This window comes from Scyliorhinus torazame, chromosome 6 (assembly GCF_047496885.1).
Source record: "Scyliorhinus torazame isolate Kashiwa2021f chromosome 6, sScyTor2.1, whole genome shotgun sequence".
Taxonomy (NCBI): Eukaryota; Metazoa; Chordata; class Chondrichthyes; order Carcharhiniformes; family Scyliorhinidae; genus Scyliorhinus; species Scyliorhinus torazame.
In genome coordinates this window covers 46,331,315-46,348,785 of record NC_092712.1, presented here as the reverse complement: position 1 = coordinate 46,348,785, position 17,471 = coordinate 46,331,315, and the positions used below count along the sequence as shown (strand labels likewise).

Sequence of the window (17,471 nt, the reverse complement as noted above, 5' to 3'; positions counted from 1 at the left end):
AGTTTAAGGTATTACACAGGGCACATATGACTGGAGCACGGCTCAGTAAATTTTTTGGGGTGGAGGATAGGTGTGCGAGGTGCTCGAGAAGCCCAGCGAATCATACCCATATGTTTTGGTCATGCCCGGCACTACAGAGGTTTTGGATGGGGGTGACAAAGGTGCTTTCAAAAGTAGTAGGAGTCCGGGTCGAACCAAGCTGGGGGTTGGCTATATTTGGGGTTGCACAAGAGCCGGGAGTGCAGGAGGCGAGAGAGGCCGATGTTTTGGCCTTTGCGTCCCTAGTAGCCCGGCGCAGGATATTGCTAATGTGGAAAGAAGCCATACACTTATGGCACAGTCAAGTTTGAGTAGACCTGAGCTTCATATATTCCAATTACTGCACTGAATGATAATGTACTGCCAATAAATGAAATTCAACACAGATAAATGTGAGGTAGTACGTTTTGGTAGGAGGAATAGCGAGGTCACTTATTTCTTAAAAGATGGGTCAGACGAACAAAGGAATCGCAGTGTACAAATATACCAATCATTAAAACTGGCACCATAGGTCACAAGGCCATTTTTTAAAAACAACACACGAGTCTTTGAGTAGAATTCTCCCAAAGCATAGTAATTATCATTTTGGGCAGGAAAATTAGTGTGAATTGTACTGGCTGTTCCAGCGCAATTCCCATCACAATGACCCCATCCATAGTCATTTGTTTGGATCCAGGGGTGAAACCTGCCTGAATAGCGATGAGAGGGACCCGAGTATGCCGGCAAGCACGATCTCCAAGATCAGGGCGGCTTTTTTTAAAGGGTTCGCTAATCTCAAAATGAGAACTCCAACGCACACAATGCCAACTGCCGCCCAACCACCGCCTCCCCCATCCCCCCAAGAATCGCTGCCATTAGAGCCTTCCCGGAGAGTCTCCACAGGCCCTGCCCCTTTATAGCCAGCATCAGCACCCACCACCAATAGTTGGCACCAGCATCTCTTTTCTCCCCCCCTCTCCCATGTGACAGCACCTGACACCAGGTTGCCAAATGCTTCCTTCCCCTCTTCATTCCCAAACCCTTCAAGCCTCTCTTTGAGCACCTGGGCATGGTTTACTGGTCTCCATCGCTGGGCATGGTTTCCAGTGATGGAGACCAGTAATGATTCCCATCAGCCTCAGCTGCACTGGCAGGGGGGCAGAATGCTGGGAGACTCCGGCTTTGAATGGTCTGAGCATATTTAAATGGGCGTTAAAACAGGTGTGGGCCGGGAGCATTGTGCTCCGTCCGCCGCCTGTCTCAAACCGCGTTTCGGGGTTCTGCCGCTGTTTTCCCGCCCCGGTAGGCAAGTTAAACCTGTCTCAACCTTAATAGATCGCACTTGGAGAGAGTACTACATACAGCTTTGGGGCCATATTGTAAGAAGGATGCCGAGGCTTTGGCGAGGGCACAGGGAAGATTTACAAGGAGGATACCAGAAATGATTGGGTATCTATATATGAAAAGTTTGACAGGCTGGGATTCTTTACTCTTAGTGGAGGGAAAAAGAAGGCTGAGGCCTTTAACATTATGAAAGATTCAGAGAGAATATTCCTCTTGTAGAGGAAAGCATTACTAGAGGCCATCAATATAAAATAGGCACAAAACTCTCCAGAGTGAGTTCAGGAGAAACTTCCGTATCCAAAGTGTGGTAAGAAGGTGGAACTCACCATCATGGGCAATGGTTGAAACGAATGGTATGAGAATAAATGGGAGTATGTTTGAGTGAGCATAAAAACCAACACGGATCTGTTGAGCCAAATGGTATTTCTTTCTGAGACATTAGCCACTAAAGATGTTCTGTTCATAATGCTTTCCACTCTCCCATCAACCCCCATTGAACTCTGGGAAATCTCTCTACTTCCTATATCTCATTGTTATGCTCCCCACATCCAACTTAGATTCTATATCTCTGCCATAAATCCTATGTAACCCTTTGTGATGCGAGGTCAACCCCTACTTGTGTTGGGTGGTGATTTTTACTATCTGGAAGGACCAGAAAAACAAACTACTGAGTCAAATTGTGTCAGAGATGGTGGGTAAATGGTGACATTAATAACTTTGGATTCTAGAATTAAAGATAGTGAGCCAACTGACCTACGGGTTTGTCTTTCATTCAACTTTACCTTTTTTCACTTCTCCAGTATAGTGGAAGCAGGTGTCTATTATTACTTAAATTGAGGGCACCATTTTAATCCCTGTCTACAATTTTCTCTTCCATCAGCCTAACTATCTTCAATTGCAGTGTGTGCACTCCTGTTCATTCATTTGGATTAATTGCTGTCTTGAGAATGCGGCAAAGGGGCAGGCTACTTACTTTTTAACTTTTTATTTTCCAGCTGTCAAACGTTTCACATATATATACCCAATCATCTCTGGTACCCTCCTTGTAAACCTTCCCTCTGTACCTTCAACAGAGAAATTGTAGTTTTGGCGTCGGCCCTCCTTAATACACTAGGGTACCATTAAATTAGAAGTTGGCAAAACATCTAGTAAAATCTTTGCTGCAGATGGGTGTTGGGGGCACATGTGTTCAGAGCGATTAAATGCTTTTCTATAAATGTGCCATTTGTGAGGTAGGACAGGACAATGGTAAATTCCCCCCCTCCCCTCCGCTTGGGTTTCCTCCGTGTGCTCTGGTTTTCTTCCACAGTTCAAAGATGTGCAGGTTAGATGGTTTGGCCATATCTTTTTATTAAAACAGTAAAAAATATATACAAAGCCAAACGATGCAAACACTAATTTTGTGTTGGAGAAACAGGGTACCCTCCCCTCAGAACCAATGTACGGGGAGGGGGGGTGAATACTCTGATTATTAAAACAGTTCACAACACATTTCTACAAAAAACAAATGGTACAAGCACTAAACTTTGTGCTGGAGAGATCAGATATCCTCGCCTCTGTACCAACAGAAGAGAAGGGAAGAGGGGTGGTGGGGAGGGAGGGAGTCGGGGTGTTTGTGGAGGGGAGGGCCCAATAGGACACTGCCTGAACTATCTACGGAGGCAGAAAAACAAAAGAACCTTCAAATATGATGTGCCAGATTACGGGAGTCCCCCAGAAGGGGGTGAGGGATGACACAGTGTCAGGCACGAGTGAGCCCTGCAGCCCGCTACAGAACGCCTCGTGCACCCTGCGCTCCCGACACTGGGCAGCTGACAGCCTTCGGACAGTCGCCCTCCGGGCCTGAATCCTCCACCACACTGAGTGCGGCGGGCGACACAGGCCCACCAACCAACCCAGGGACTGCCTTGATCCCGCCACCATGATCGTCGATAGGCGGGATCACCTCGGGCTTCTCCCAGGGCCCCGTGCCAGCGGGAGGCGATGGTGCAGATGCCTGCTCCAACCCCATGCTAAATTGCCCATTAGTGTCCAATGATGTCTAGGTTAGGTTAAGGGGTTATTGGGATAGGACAGGGGGTTGAGCTTACCTGGAGTGGTCTTTCAAAGGTTTGATGCGGATTCGATGGATCAAAAAAGGCCTCCTTCTGCGCTGTATTCTATAGGGATTCTGGATTCTATATTCTATGAAAGAATTTGAATTCTAAATTATTGAGGGAATTTGGGAGTATAGTGATAATATTACAGAGCTGGTAATCCAGAGGCTCAGGCTAATGTTCTGGGGACATCATTTCAAATCCGACCACGGCAGCTGGTAGAATTTAAATTAAATTAATCTAGTCTCAGTAATGGTGACTATCATATTGTCTTGGGTGAACCATCTGGTTTACTAATCTCCTTTAGGGAAGGAAATCTTCTGTCCTTGCCCTACCAGACCTACATGTAGCTCCAGCAATGTGGTTGACTCTTAACTGCTCTCTGAAATGTCCAGTTCAAGGGCAATTCGGGAAGGGCAACAAATGCTGGCTTTGTCAGTGATTCCCACATCCCGTGAAAGAATAAAGAGAAAAAAAAATCATTAAGGCAATGAGCCCTGTCTCAACTTGCAATTCATCCTCATGATATAGCTGCAAATCAATTTCATAATGATGGGAATGTGCAATGCTTGGAAGAGTCTATTTGATAGGTCCAGCCTCTCGTACTCCTGAGAAAGATGCCAACTTAGAAACCTAAACAGTAGCCGACATGAGCCCTAAATAGGCAAAGCTGAAGAATGACCCTAATTGTGAACCAGTGAGGTGTGAAAACAGATATTTACATGGTTTAGCAGTCTATTTGTTGCTAAATGCTGCACTTGTAGGGATGAAAATTAAGTACCTAAACACTGAAGTCATAAAATATTTGATGCATTTCTGAATTTGATGAGGGCCTTAATTCCTGGGAGAATTTTTTTTTTTTACGCCTTATAGTTAATTTCATCAAAAAAATGCATTTTGAACAGTCATAACAAAGAACAAAGAAAAGTACAGCACAGGGACAAGCCGTTCGGCCCTCCAAGCCTGCGCCGACCATGCTGCCCGTCTAAACTAAAATCTTCCACACTTCCGGGGTCCGTATCCCTATATTCCCATCCTATTCATGTATTTGTCAAGATGCCCCTTAAACAGGTCATTACTTGAAGTTTTGTTTAATCATTCATGGGATGTGGGCTTTGCTAGGCCAGCATTTATTGGCCGATCCAAATTGCTTTTCAGAAGGTGATGGTGAGCTGCCTTCTTGGACCGCTCCAGTCCGTACTGTTACGGCCATCTGGGCTAGTACACGGTCAATTCCAGACCTACTTGACCCGGAGTTGCAACACAATTGAAATTAACAAATAATTCTTCGAAAACACCCCAAGTCTTTGGCCCTCGGCTGCTGAATAACTGCAGTCACCAGGTTTGTAAATATAAACTGAATTTTTATTCATAACAATAACTGTAATTACATATGATAATCTTATTAGTGTCACAAGTAGGCTTACATTAACACTGCAATGAAGTTACTGTGAAAATCCCCTAGTCACCACATTCCGGTGCCTGGTCGGGTACACTGAGCGAGAGTTCAGAATGTCCAATTCACCTGCAAGTACCAGCGATACATTTCCAGTATCATGTAGCTTGAGGGGAACTGCCAGGTGACGGTGCTCCCACGTATCTGCCGCCCTTGTCCTGGATGATCATCATGGGTTTAGAAGGTGTTGTTGAAAGAGTATTGGTGAGTTTTTGCCACCCAAAATGTCACCCCCAGTTTAGAGATCATAAGTATAAGATAGTCGCAAAGACATCCAATGGGAAATTTAGGAAAAATTTATTTTGCAAGGAATGTGGTTGGGGGGGCGGGGGGGTGGAACTCAACTCAGTATCCAATTTTGAAGTAAATAGTTTGAAAGAAATATGGGAATAGGTTGAGTGGCCTGTTTAAATCTGTGTAAATCTTTTGAGACGAAAGGCCAACTCTTACTTATGCTGGATGGTGATTTTGCAATCTGGAAGAACCAGGAAAACAATTTAATGAGCCAAATTGTGGCAGAAATGGTGACTAAATGGAGATATTAAATAACATTGGATTATAGAATTAAAGATAGTGAGTCAGTCAAACTAAGCGTTAAAAGTTCAGTAAAGGAGCTTTCCCAGTTAAAGGCTCTGTTTCTGAATAGAAACATAAGAAAGACATATAGAAAAAATCGGAGCAGGAGGAGGCCATTCGGCCCTTCAAGCCCGCTCCGCCATTCATTATGATCATGGCCGATCATTCAACTCAATAGCTTAATCCCGCTTTCCCCCATATCCTTTGATCCCCTTCGCCCTAAGTGCTAGATCTAACTGCTTCTTGAAACCATACAATGTATTGAACTCAACTACTTCCTGTGATAACTAATTCCACAGGCTCACCGCTCTCTGCGTGAAGAAATTTCTCCTCATCTCTGTCCTAAATGGTCTACCCTGTATCCTCAGACTGTGCCCACTGGTTCTGGACAGACCCACCAATGGAAACATCCTTCTGGCATCTATCCTGTCCAGACCTGTTAGAATTTTATCGGTTTCTCTCAGATGCCCACTCATTCTTCTGAACAACAGCGAATATAATCCTAGCTGATTCAATCTCTCCTTGTACGTCAGTCCGGCCATCCCAGGAATCAGTCAGGTAAATCTTTGCTGCACTCCCTCTATAGCTAGAACATCCTTCCTCAGATAAGGAGACCAAAACTGCACACAACATTCCAGGTGTGGCCTCACCAAGGCCCTATATAATTGCAGCAAGACATCCTGGCTCCTGTACTCGAATCCTCTCGCAATGAAGGCAGGCATACCATTTACCTTCTTTACCGCCTACTGCCCCTGCATGCTTACATTCAGTGACTGGTGTACGAGGACTCCCAGATCTCGTTGCATGTTCCCCCCCTCCTAATTTATGGCCATTCATATAATAGTATGCCGCCTTGTTTTTGCTACCCAAGTGGATAACTTCGCATTTATCCAAATTATTCTGCATCTGCCATTCATTTGCCCACTCACTCAACTTGTCCAAATCACATTGAAGGATCTCTGCATTCTCCTCACAGCTCGCTCTCCCACCCAACTTGGTGTCATCTGCAAATTTGGAGATATTACATTTTATTCTGTCATCTAAATCAATATATATTGTGAATAGCTGGGGTCCCAGCACCAATCCCTGCGGTACCCCACCAGTCACTGCCTGCCAATTTGTAAAAGATCCGTTAATTCCTACTCTTTGTTTCCTATCTGCCAACCAATTTTTTATCCATCTCAATAACTACCCCCAATCCCATGCGCTTTAATTTTCCACGCTAATCTTTTATTATGTAATAATCTTTATTATTGTCGCAAGTAGGCTTACATTAACACTGCAGTGAAGTTACTGTGAAACTTCCCTAGTCGCCACACCGGTCCGGCGCCTGTTTGGGTTCACTGAGGGAGAATTCAGAATATCCAATTCACCTAACAAGCACGTCTTTCGAGACTGGTGGGAGGAAACCGGAGCACCCGGAGTAAACCCACGCAGACACGTGGAGAACGTGCAGACTCCACACAGACGGTGACCCAAGCGGGAATCGAACCTGGGACACTGATGCTGTGAAACAACAACCACTATGCTACCATGTCGCCCATATTTATTATATTATTATTAAATAATTAATATACGGGACTTTGTCTAAAGCCTTCTGAAAGTCCAAATACACCACATCCACTGGCTCCCCTTCATCAATTCTACTAGATACATCCTCGAAGAATTCCAATTAGATATTTCAAGCTTGATTTTCCCTTCATAAATCCATGCTGACTCTGTCCGACCCTACCCCGCCACTGTTTTCCAAGTGCTCTGCTATAAAATCTTTGATAATGGTTTCTAGAATTTTCCTAACGACTGATGTCAGGCTTACTGGTCTATAATTCTCTACTTTCTCTTGACCTCTCTTTTTAAATAGTGGAGTTACATTAGCCATCTTCCAATCTGCAGGAGCTGTTCCCGCAGCCTATAGAATCCTGAAAGGTGACCACCAATGTATCCACTATTTCTAGAGCCACCATCTTCAATAGCCTGGGATGTAGATTATCAGGCCCTGGGGATTTATCAGCCTTCAATCCCATCAATTTCCCAAACACCATTTCTCTACTGATATTGATCACCTTCAGATCTTCCTTCCCACTAAACCCTGCATTCCCCAACATTGGTATCTTATTTGTGTCCTCATTTGTGAATACAGAACCAAAGTATGTATTTAGTTACTCAGCCATTTCTTTGTACCCTATAATACATTTCCCTGTTTCTGACTGTAAGGGACCTACATTTGTCTTCACCAATCTTTTTCTCTTCATGTACCTATACAAACTTTTACAGTCAGTTTTTATGTTCTCGGCAAGCTTACTTTCGTACTCTATTAGCACAGGGCTAAATCGCTGGCTTTGAAAGTAGACCAAGGCAGGCCAGCAGCACGGTTCAACTCCCGTACCAGCCTCCCTGAACAGGCGCCGGAACGTGGCGACTAGGGGCTTTTCACAGTAACTTCATTTGAAGCCTACTTGTGGCAATAAGCAAATTTCATTTTCATTTCATTATTTTCCCCTCAATTAATCCTTTGGTCCTTCTTTGATGAATTCTGTACAGCTCCCAATCCTCAGACCTGTTGTTTTTCTTGGCCAATTTGTATGCTACTTCCTTGGATCGAATACGATTCCTAATTTCCCTTGTAAGCCAAGGATTGACCACCTTTCCTGTTTTATTTTTGTGCCAGACAGGAATAAACAATTGTTGCAGTTCCTCCATGTGCTCGTTGAATGTTTGCCATTGCCTATCCACTGTCATCCCTTTAAGTAACATTCCCCAATCGATCAAAGCCTACTCACGCCTCATTTTATCGTAATTTCCTTTAAGCTTCAGGACCCTAGTCTCAGAATCAACTACTTCACTCTCCATTTTGATGAAAAATTCTATCATATTATGGTCGCTCACCTCCATGGGGACATGCACAACTACATTGCCAATGATTCTGTTCTCATTACACAGTTCCCAATCTAGGACGGCCTGTTCTCTGGCTGGTTCCTCAACATCTTGATCCAGAAAACCATCCCACATACACTCCAAAAATTCCTTCTCTGTGGTATTGTGGCTAATTTGATTTTCCTAATCTGTATGCAGATTAAAATCGCTCATAATTACAGTTCCTTTATCACATGTGCCTCTAATTTCCTGTTTAATGACATTCCCAACATTATCACTGCAGTTCGGTGGTCTATATATGATGCCCACTTAATGTTTTTTGCCCCTTGCTGTTTCTCAGCTCTACCCACACAGGTTCTTAAAGCTGGTGTTTTTAACATTACTAGTTCTGCTCCCAATATTTTTCACTGTGGCCCTTTTTAAATCTGGCTTTTGGTTTATCTGCCGATCACGTTTTTTACTCCCCTTTCTGTCTTTTGTTTTTGTCCTTGTTTCCTCATCCTCTGACTCCTTGCGTAGGTTCCCATCCCCCTGCCATATTAATTTAAACACTCCCCAGCCACTCTAGCAAATACTCCCCCAGGACATCACTCCTGGTCCTACCCAGGTATAACCTGTCTATTTTGTACTGGTCCCACCTCCCTCAGAACCGGACCCAATGCCGCAAGAATCTGAAATCCTCTCCCTCACACCATCTCTTCAGCCACGTATTTATCCGCTATATTCTGCTATTTCTACTCTGACTAGCACGTGGCACTGTTGTCCGACTTTCTCAACTTTCTTCCTAATTCCCTATATTCTGCCTTTTTTTTACCATGTCATTGGTACCGATGTGTACCACGACCACTGGCTGTTCCCCCTCCAGAATGTCCTGTAACCGAGCTGGTGTGGTAGCTCGGTTAATTAGTACAGTAGGGAGAAATTACCTTATTTCAAAGAACAAGAGCGAAACAGTTTGGGTAGAGATAAGAAATAGGAAAAGTGAAAGGTCACTTGCGGGAGTAATTTATAGGGCCCCTAACAATACTTACACTGTAGGACAGAGTATACAAGAAGAAATACATGGTGGTGAGGATGTACGAAAGGTACTATAATAAACATGGCTGACTTTAACCTACATGTTGATTGGGTGAATCAGATTGGCAAAGGTAGCCTGGAAAATGAGTTCATAGAGTGCATATGGGATAGTTCTTTTAGAGCAGTATTCTCTGCTGCCAACTTGAGAGCAGACTATTCTAGACCTGGTAGTGTGCAGTGAGACAGGATTAATCAACCCCATGGTGAAGGAGCTTCTAGGTGACAGCGATCATAAGGGGTGACAATGTGGTTAGCACTGCTGCCTCTCAGCTCCAGTGACCCAGGTTCAAATCCGGCCTCGGGTGACTGTCTGTGCAGAGTTTGCACTTTTTGAATAGGGGCATCACATTAGCCTATTTCCAATCCACCGGGACATAGAATCCAGGGAATTCTGAGATATCATAACCAATGCATCCACTATCTCCGCTGCCATCTCCCATAATACCCTAGGATGCAGGCCATCAGGGTCCGGAGACATAATCTGCCTTTAATCCCATCAGTTTATTCAATACTGCCCGTAGTGATGGTTATTGCACCAGGTTCCTCTGCATTAGCTGCAGCTTTTGGAACATTTTTATTTTCTTCTACCATGAAGACAGAGGCAAAATATTGGTTCAGTGCCTCCGCCATCTCTATGTTCCCCATTATTATCTCACCAGTATCGTCCACTAAAGGCCAACATTTACTATTCTCTTCCTCTTTATATACTTACAGAAGCTTTTGGGATCAGTGTTTATGTTTTCTGCTAGTTTCCTTTTGTAGTTCATCTTAGCTCTTTTGATTTTATTCTTCGTAGACTTTTGCTGAACGTTAAAGTTCTCCCAATCCTTCAGTTTACCACTCGCTTTTGCAGTATAGTATCTCCTAGTTTTTGCCTTTATGGCATCCTTGACTTTCTTGTTTAGCCATGGAACGTCTTCCCCCCTTTTACAATTCCTCTTCCTCTCAGGAATGTACTTTAATTGAGTGATATTTAGCACAGGGCTAAATCACTGGCTTTTAAAGCAGACCAGCAGCACGGTTCAATTCCCATACCAGCCTCCCCGAACAGGCGCCGAATGTGGCGACTAGGGGCTTTTCACAGTAACTTCATTTGAAGCCTACTTGTGACAATAAGCGATTTTCATTTCATCTCCTTGAACATACGAGCATCTCCCTGAATGGGATCAGGCCGAATCAATGTGGTTTTATGTTTGGGAAATCAAACTTCATTAATTTATTAGAGTTCTTTGAGGAAGTAACAAGCAAAATGGATAAGGTGGAACCTGTAGCTCTGGTGTACTTGGATTTCCAAAGGGCATTTGATTAGGTGCCACATAAAAGATTGCAAGATAAGAGCTCATGGTGCAGGGGGTAACATACCAGCATGGAAAATGATAGGTTAACTAACAGGAAGCGAAGAGTAGAGATTTATGGGTGTTTTCCGGGTTGGCAAGCTGTAACTGATTGAGTGCCACAAGGATCAGTGCTGTGGCCTCAACTATTCACAGTCTGTATCACTCACTTATATGAAGGGGCCAAATATATGGCGGATAAATTTGCCAATGACACTGAGATAGGTAGGAATATAAGTTGTCAAGAGAAGATGAAGAGTCTCCAGAGTTGTTAGCATGACGGTACAGATGGTCAATATTGCGATCTCTGTGTCTTGAAGCATGAAAACATGACATGGCTGAGCAACAGGGTGGAGAAATCAGCTGATGCTATGACTGCAGCACAGCAGACCAGTGCAGGACAGAATGAGCCAGAAAAGATCTAGTGCAGGAGCAAATACTCCAACGTAGTGTCTGTGATATTATGTATAATATCTAGCACATTATGGGTTAATGTAATATTTTATCCTACCACCAGATGGAGCTGGGGAACAGACCTATAAAAAGGAATACCTCAAGGGCAGCACGGTGGCGCAGTGGGTTAGCACTGCGCACTCACGGCGCCGAGGTCCCAGATCTGATCCCGGCTCTGGGTCACTATCCGTGTGGAGTTTGCACATTCTCCCCGTGTTTGTGTGGGTTTCGCCCCCACAACCCAAAAGTATGCAAGCTTAGGTGGATTGGCCACACTAAATTGCCCCTTAATTGGAAAAAATGAATTGGTTACTCTACATTTTTTTTAAAAAAGAATGCCTCTCAGACTTCTGGGAGAAGGCGGGAGAAGGTTAGAGAGAGTCGGAGGAGAGTAGCGAACAAGTAGAGTTAGTGTGTGTGTGATAGGTGTTGGTATAGTGTAGATTGTGATTATAGTTTATAGTATTGCTAGCTTTAGGAATAATGTTTGAACTGTATAATAAGTAGTGTAATAAAATTTAGCTTTGTTAATTTAACTTAGCTTTGCGGTCTTTGTGTGCACTACGTCCAGAATCCATCCTGAGTATTAGCAACACAAAGAAAAAATGAAATGAAAATCGCTTATTGTCACAAGTAGGCTTCAATGAAGTTACTGTGAAAAGCCCCTAGTCGCCACATTCCGGCGCCTGTTCGGGGAGGCTGGTACGGGAATTGAACCGTGCTGCAGGCCTGCTTTAAAAGCCAGTGATTTAGCCCAGTGTGCTAAACCAGACCACTACAGTGTCCAGTCTAAGTCTAATATCAGTGGCTTTGCTGGCAACTGTCTGGCAGGGTCCGTTCTTTAATTGTCCCGAAGGGTAAAAAGAGACTTTCTGAAGAGCAGTAAAGAGCGATGGGGGTTGGCGGTTATCCATCGGTCGTCCCCAGCTCCCGCTGGCCACTGCTCCCCATTCTGCAAGCCACAACAGCGTGCCTGCCTGGCCTCCTTCACACCGCTCGACTGCTGCTCTGCTCACCTCTCTGGTGCCGGGCCTCGACCCTATACGGCCAAGTGTGCTTCTGGTTGGCTGCTGACTATCTGGCCTGGTCTCCTCTGTTCTTTTTGGGTGGTTGCCAGCCCTCCAACCCTGGCCTGGAGGTCAAGAGTTGCCCTGCTACTCCCCTTGATGGCTGTTGGCCAACGCCGCCACCTTCTCTCACTGAAGGCTTTGCAGGCTCGCATCCTGATGTTAGGTCAACGACCTCACTTTTGCCTCGGGCTGCCCACCAGACCGAATGGCAGAAATCTGGATGTTGCTTTGCACCTTTACTCAATGAAAGTTCAGAAATGTCATACCATTCAGGAGATCAGTGTCTGAGCTGCTCAAAGCCATGATCATAATGATTGGCGGAGCAGGCTGGAAGAGCCGAATGGCTTCCTCCTGCTTCTGTTTTCTATGTAAGTCTCTGTCACCTCTCAACTTCTGGCAAACCATTTTCCTGCTCTAAAGGAGAGTCCACCAATCAAAAGCCCGCTGTTGTCCCCTATTGCCTGCTGGTGGACTCATTTGAGCCTATCAACAAATTTAGAGAGACTAAATCTCTGACTGATATTCCCATGATGTACCCACCACAACAGTCACCTCTCTGATTGAAGTCTACAAAATTATGAGGGGCATGGGCAGAGTAGATAGTCAGAAGCTTTTTCCCAAGCTGGAAGAGTCAATTACTAGGAGACATAGGTTTAAGGTGCGAGGGGCAAAGTTGAGAGGAGATGTGCGAGGGAAGCTTTTTACACACACGATAGTGGGTGCCTGGAACTCGCTACCGGAGGAGGTGGTGGAAGCAGGTACGATAGTGACGTTTAAGGGGCATCTTGACAAATACATAAATAGGATGGAATAGAGAGCTACGGAGCCTGGAATTGTAGAAGGTTAGATGGGCAGCATGGCCGGCACAGGCTTGAAGGGCCTGTTTCTGTACTGTACTTTTTTTTGTTCTTTGTTCTGTGATTTCCCCCCCCCTCCCCGGCATCCCGTGCTGCAGCGCTGTGGTGTTTTATTGAAAGTCTGCCTCTGCCTTCATTAATGCTGGTGCACTTTTCCATCAAATACCATCAATTAATTTTGGCCTATGATGCAATTGCCAGCTCTGCTCCTTCCTTCTCCATTCCGTTGCTGTTCATTGCCACCAGTTTCCTTCACTACTCCTTCTTTCCTGTCCCCTCACTGACGTCCATATTCCTCAGCCACTCACTTCCCCAGTTCTAGTCATTCCATCTTGCTCCTGTTAATAACATCAGATATTCTGGCTTGGTAAACTGACGAGAATGGAAAAATGGCCAATTCTATTGGCTCCAAAGCTCTGTTTATTTTGACGGTGAGGAGGTGAGAGTGGGAATGTGTATGCAATAGTCAGATCTGTGTCCATTTCTTCCTTGTGCAATCCCTTTGGATATATACAGAAGTTAACACAACATAAATTCTTGTTCTGCACTATGTATGATTTATGAACACCTTTGTTTTCTAGATGGATTCATGCTATTTGTCAGAACCTGAACACAGAAGATGAAGTTGAGACTGCAGCAGATAATGGCTATGACTGCTTCACATGTCGGCAATATGCAATGGCATCTCCAGGTAAAAGTTGCAAAATGTGTTTTTCTTAAAAAGCCTTGAAATTTAATCTGGAACTTGAAGCAATTTTTGCTAACTTTGCATTGAATTCAGTCTTGAGTGACTGCAAGAAGATGATTCAAATATACTAACAGGTTTCTAATTTCTTTTGCCTCAGTGACTACCTCAGAAGGAACTGAGTTATCTTTGGTAACACCTCAATTTATTGTAAAGACGAAAGAACCAGGTAAATTGCCAGACTTGGACGCAAAATATTTGATCTGTACTTTGCTTTCCCCACTCCAATTCTTCCCCTTCTGTCAGAAAGGAAAGGTGCAGATTTGTGTTTTTCCAGAGACACCAGTAGCAATATGGTGCTTCGCCAAAACAAGATGTGAAGGTAACTGTTGGGCATTTGCCAATGGAAGCATTGCAGAAAATCTTGTTCTCATCTTCAGTTGACATCTGCATATGCTCCCTTTATAGCAGGCATCACTGAATCGTGGTCAGAAAAATAAGCTGAATTTAGACTGCCTAGCTTTGGGATACAAGACACTCCAATCAGGCACGATCTAAAGATCAGACTTGTTCCTTGACAATCTACATCAGTTAATTGAATGAAGGGACCAAATGTATGGCAGCTAAATTTGGCAGTGACACCAAGATCGGTGGAGAGCAAGTTGTAAAGAGGAGGTAGAAAATCTGCAAAGGGATATATATAGACACGTTAAGTGATTGGTAAAAATATGCCAGATTGAGTATAATGTGGAAAAATGTGAACTTGTCCACTTTGGCAGGAAGAATAGAAAAGCAGAATGAAATTGAAGAACTCTGCAGTACAGAGGGAACTGGCCGTCCTGGTACACGAATCACAAAAAGTTGGTATGCAAGTCCAGCAAAATGGAATATTGGCTTTTATTGTAAGGGAAATGGAATATAAAAGTAAGGAAGTCTTGCTACAATTGTACAGGATATTGGTTAAACCACATCTGGAGTATGGTTTTACATGAAGGCTCGCCTTCTCAACCTCTCCTCTCACCTGAGGTGTGATGGTCCTCAGGCCAAATCACCAACAGCCAACTTTCCCCCTCAAAGGGGAAAGCAGCCTTGGTCATCTGGGACTATGGCGACTTTACCTTTACCTTACTGTACAGTTTTGATCTCCATATTTGACAAAAGATACAGTTGTATTAGAAGCAGTTCAGAGAATGTTCACTCAACTCATTCTTTTTCCACTTATAGAGGAGACTACAGAGGACACAGTTTAAGCATGGGGGGGGGGGGGGCCTCCATTTTAAGAGACAGGTCAGGGGAACTTTTTTCTTCAAGGGTCATTGGTATGTGGAATTCACTACGCAAACAAGAATTTACATAGAATGTACAGTTCAGAAGGAGGTCATTGAGTCTACACCAGCCCTTGGAAAGAGTATCCTACCTAAGCCCACTCCTCCACACCCTATCCACGTAACCCAGTAACCTCATCTAACCTTTGTGGACACTATGGGGCAATTTAGCATGGCCAAACCACCTAACCTGCACACCTTTGGACTGTGGGAGGAAACCGGAGCACCCGGAGGAAATCCACGCAGACACGGGGAGAACGTGCAGACTCCGACAGTGACCTAAGCCTGGAATCAAACCTGGGAACCTGGAGCTGTGAAGCAACTGTGCTAACCACTGTGCTACCGTGCCGCTGTGGAAGCTGAATCATTACATTTATTCAAAGTAGAGTATGACAAATTTTTGATATACAAGGGAGTCAAGAAGCAAACAGGAAAGTGGATTTGATACCACCATCGAGATCAGCCATGATCTTAAAGAATGGTGGATCAATCTAGAAGGGCCGAACGACCTATCCTACTTCTAAATCCTTTGCTCAGTAATGTATTGAGTCAGCAATTATTAATGGGTCTCTGAAGACTTGTAAACATTTTAACAGACTTTATAATTTGGGTTAAGTACACAAGAAACCAAATATGGAATGTACAACCAGTTTATTTGCCAGATGTCTGATGCAGAGCAGTAGCACTGTCTGTGTAGAATGTGTAAATAAAGCAGTAAGAGAGTATTTAAACAAAACAGGCAAGGATTGGTAATCAGCTATCTGAGAAAGAGGGAAAATCAATAATGATGGAGAGTGAAACGGTAATGAACATGCAAATTAGGAGGTGAAGTAGGTCTTTTGGCCCCTCTATTTTGACAGAAATCTTTGGATCCTCGCTGTCTTCAGGGGATGTCCCGGAGGACTGGAGAATAGCCAATGTTGTTCCTCTGTTTAAGAAGGGTAGCAAGGATAATCCCGGGAACTACAGGCCGGTGAGCCTTACTTCAGTGGTAGGGAAATTACTGGAGAGAATTCTTCGAGACAGGATCTACTCCCATTTGGAAGCAAATGGACGTATTAGTGAGAGGCAGCACGGTTTTGTGAAGGGGAGGTCGTGTCTCACTAACTTGATAGAGTTTTTCGAAGAGGTCACTAAGATGATTGATGCAGGTAGGGCAGGAGATGTTGTCTATATGGACTTCAGTAAGGCCTTTGACAAGGTCCCTCATGGTAGACTAGTACAAAAGGTGAAGTCACATGGGATCAGGGGTGAACTGGCAAGGTGGATACAGAACTGGCTAGGCCATAGAAGGCAGAGGGTAGCAATGGAGGGATGCTTTTCTAATTGGAGGGCTGTGACCAGTGGTGTTCCACAGGGATCAGTGCTGGGACCTTTGCTCTTTGTAGTATATATAAATGATTTGGAGGAAAATGTAACTGGTCTGATTAGTAAGTTTGCAGACGACACAAAGGTTGGTGGAATTGCGGATAGCGATGAGGACTGTCTGAGGATACAGCAGGATTTAGATTGTCTGGAGACTTGGGCGGAGAGATGGCAGATGGAGTTTAATCCGGACAAATGTGAGGTAATGCATTTTGGAAGGGCTAATGCAGGTAGGGAATATACAGTGAATGGTAGAACCCTCAAGAGTATTGAAAGTCAAAGAGATCTAGGAGTACAGGTCCACAGGTCATTGAAAGGGGCAACACAGGTGGAGAAGGTAGTCAAGAAGGCATATGGCATGCTTGCCTTCATTGGCCGGGGCATTGAGTATAAGAATTGGCAAGTCATGTTGCAGCTGTATAGAACCTTAGTTAGGCCACACTTGGAGTATAGTGTTCAATTCTGGTTGCCACACTACCAGAAGGATGTGGAGGCTTTAGAGAGGGTGCAGAAGACATTTACCAGAATGTTGCCTGGTATGGAGGGCATAAGCTATGAGGAGCGATTGAATAAACTCGGTTTGTTCTCACTGGAACGAAGGAGGTTGAGGGGCGACCTGATAGAGGTATACAAAATTATGAGGGGCATAGACAGAGTGGATAGTCAGAGGCTTTTCCCCAGGGTAGAGGGGTCAATTACTAGGGGGCATAGGTTTAAGGTGAGAGGGGCAAAGTTTAGAGTAGATGTACGAGGCAAGTTTTTTACGCAGAGGGTAGTGGGTGCCTGGAACTCACTACCGGAGGAGGTAGTGGAAGCAGGGACGATAGGGACATTTAAGGGGCATCTTGACAAATATATGAATAGGATGGGAATAGAAGGATACGGACCCAGGAAGTGTAGAAGATTGTAGTTTAGTCGGGCAGTATGGTCGGCACGGGCTT

At 44.4% G+C, this 17,471-nt stretch overlaps 1 protein-coding gene across 7 annotated transcripts in view; it reads left to right on the top strand.

Moving 5' to 3' along the window:
* kmt2ca (lysine (K)-specific methyltransferase 2Ca) overlaps positions 1–17,471 on the top strand; it is a 684,766-nt gene that overhangs the window by 480,766 nt on the left and 186,529 nt on the right. For all 7 annotated transcript variants that reach the window (XM_072508182.1, XM_072508181.1, XM_072508179.1 and 4 more), the window contains 2 exons: positions 13,737–13,846; positions 14,001–14,069. In XM_072508182.1, coding sequence (XP_072364283.1) covers positions 13,737–13,846; positions 14,001–14,069 — 179 coding nt within the window. The remainder of the gene's footprint in view (positions 1–13,736; positions 13,847–14,000; positions 14,070–17,471) is intronic.